Below are 2,146 nucleotides of genomic sequence, written 5' to 3'. Positions count from 1 at the left end.
GTCTCTAGTAAAAGCACAAAAATTAGCTGGACATGGTGGCGGGCGCCTGTAATCCCAGCTACCTGGTAGGCTGAGGCAGGAGAATCGCTTGAACCTGGGAGGCGGAGGGTGCAGTGAGCCAAGATTGTGCCACTGCACTCCCACCTGGGTGACAGAGCAAGACTCTGTCTCTAAAAACAATAACAACAAAAAACTGAAGATAAAGAGCTTCGAAAACTTAAGTTTAAAAAAGGAGACAGCTATATATTTTATAGCTTAGCTTCTACCTAATACTCTTCATAAAAAAAACTCATTGCCTTTAACATTGACCCCTTTTCAAACAAAATACATGTGTACTTGGAGATGCGAACTCACAGTAAGAACACAAGATCATTTTAACAAGCACGAAACTGAGGCTCAGGGAAGTTAAATAACAAGGCTATCGGTACTTGGTCAGGTTCAGAAAAGTTTGCACCCCAAGTTCAAGGTAAAGAAAGACTTCACTGTTCTGAAGTCCCTCGTATGGCAAAGTTACATGGCCATCAGAGAGCTAATTTAAAAAAACTGTGTTTAAATTATTTCCATGTTTCAGAGTTCTCCACCTCTAGACTCAGAACGCAGTTTAAAGATGTGACCCGGGACATTTTTGTTTTCCCTTGAGAGGAAATGCACAGTTGGAAGTTCACAAAAACACCTCTTCAAAAAACAGTAATACTGTTTCCATCTTTAAAAAAGCTCTCATCACAACTCTTTGGTGGCATTTCATGCCTTCAAGTTCTCATTTTGGTGATCGTTGGCTCCTTTTTAGTCTGTCTCACAAGCCAGGTTATAAATGGTTTGAAATCAGGGGCCCTGTTTTTATTTTGAACCCATCGCAGAGCCTGGCACAGCGTGGCAGAGTGTGCGCCCAATAAATACTTGAGTGGAATTACACTGAAAAACAGGAAGAAGTAAAGCCATCTTCCATCTGCCAAAGACTGTGGTGTTGCTGTATCGGTAATTTTCATTCTTAGAAAGCTTTAATGTGAATGAAATTATTCCTTACTGTGCATTTGAAAATTCCACTGAAAGCGGTTTTAAAAATTAAGCCTGCCCTCTTAGAGGCAGGGGGCACAGTTCTGGACACATGAGAAAAGTGACAGTGACATCTCCGCATTGTTCAGAGAAGAAAGGTCAACAAAGAGTAGAAATAGAATACTCAACCCACCCTGCATTCATTCCCTAGAACGTTCTCTGTGTGTCCCTTATCATTTAAGCTTTTCATGTGTAGTTTTCTTGAGACTGACTATATCCTCTTTTGGGGTGAGGGGAGGAGAGGGAGGAAGGAGATGGAGAAGGTCTGAGATGATTTTTTTTTGACAGCAGCGTCCACTTAGGCCCTTGGGGAGACCGGGTCACGGGGCCTGCTTGCACCAGTGGTCTACAACGTCTTGCCTGCGGTTTACAACCGCTCTTTAAAAATAATTTCCCTTCGGGACGGCCCCCGGCTGCTTCCTGCCACCCCCACGCCCACTCCCACCCCCGCCCCCATCCTCATCCTTAGAGGCCCCAGGCAAAGAAACGCTTCGGCTTCCCGGTTAGATCTCAGAGTAAACAGCACGCTTGGAGGATTACAATCGACCTGAGGCCAATTCGACCCTTTCCCTTTGCCGCCCTCAATTGACCCTTGACAGCAGCCCCTGCTCTCCCTTCAAATGGAAAACCCACAGACACACACACAAACAAAAACCCCAAGTCTTCCTTTCGGTTGCTACCCGCAATGACGTTTTCCCCTCGGGTCCCGCCCCTCCAGGGGGCTTGGAATTTTGGGATTGGTCGAGAGGCTGTGGCGACAAGGCCCCGATTGGACGGCATGGCGCTGACTGACAGCGGGGGCGGCCGCCGCGCCCTCCCTCTCTCCCCGGTGTGCAAATGTGTGTGTGCGGTGTTATGCCGGACAAGAGGGAGGTGACCGTGGCGGCGGCGGCGGCTCTGTTTATTGTCCCTCTCGGTGTGTGTGTGTGAGGAAACCGGGGCTGCAGGGAGGCTGACTAAGGTGGCCTGTGAAGCAGCGGCGGCGACCGAGACGACTACTCTGGCGACTCGAGCGGCTGGCCTTCGCGGAGTGTGAGAAGGACAAGGCACCTCTGCGTCCTCGCCACGTCCGAGCGCCTCCGGCTCCCCGGCC

The 2,146-nt window shown here is 49.1% G+C and overlaps 1 protein-coding gene across 1 annotated transcript in view; it reads right to left on the bottom strand.

Annotated features, from left to right (window-relative positions):
* The window catches only part of LOC105535657, a 27,511-nt gene that overhangs the window by 20,587 nt on the left and 4,778 nt on the right, over window positions 1-2,146 (bottom strand). The window contains 1 exon segment of the mRNA XM_011974823.1: window positions 1,594-2,069. Within this exon segment, the coding sequence (XP_011830213.1) occupies window positions 1,594-2,069 (476 nt within the window).

The sequence above is a fragment of the Mandrillus leucophaeus genome, unplaced genomic scaffold, assembly GCF_000951045.1.
Source record: "Mandrillus leucophaeus isolate KB7577 unplaced genomic scaffold, Mleu.le_1.0 Scaffold149, whole genome shotgun sequence".
Classification (NCBI taxonomy): domain Eukaryota; kingdom Metazoa; phylum Chordata; class Mammalia; order Primates; family Cercopithecidae; genus Mandrillus; species Mandrillus leucophaeus.
This window is presented reverse-complemented; position numbering and strand designations above follow the sequence as displayed.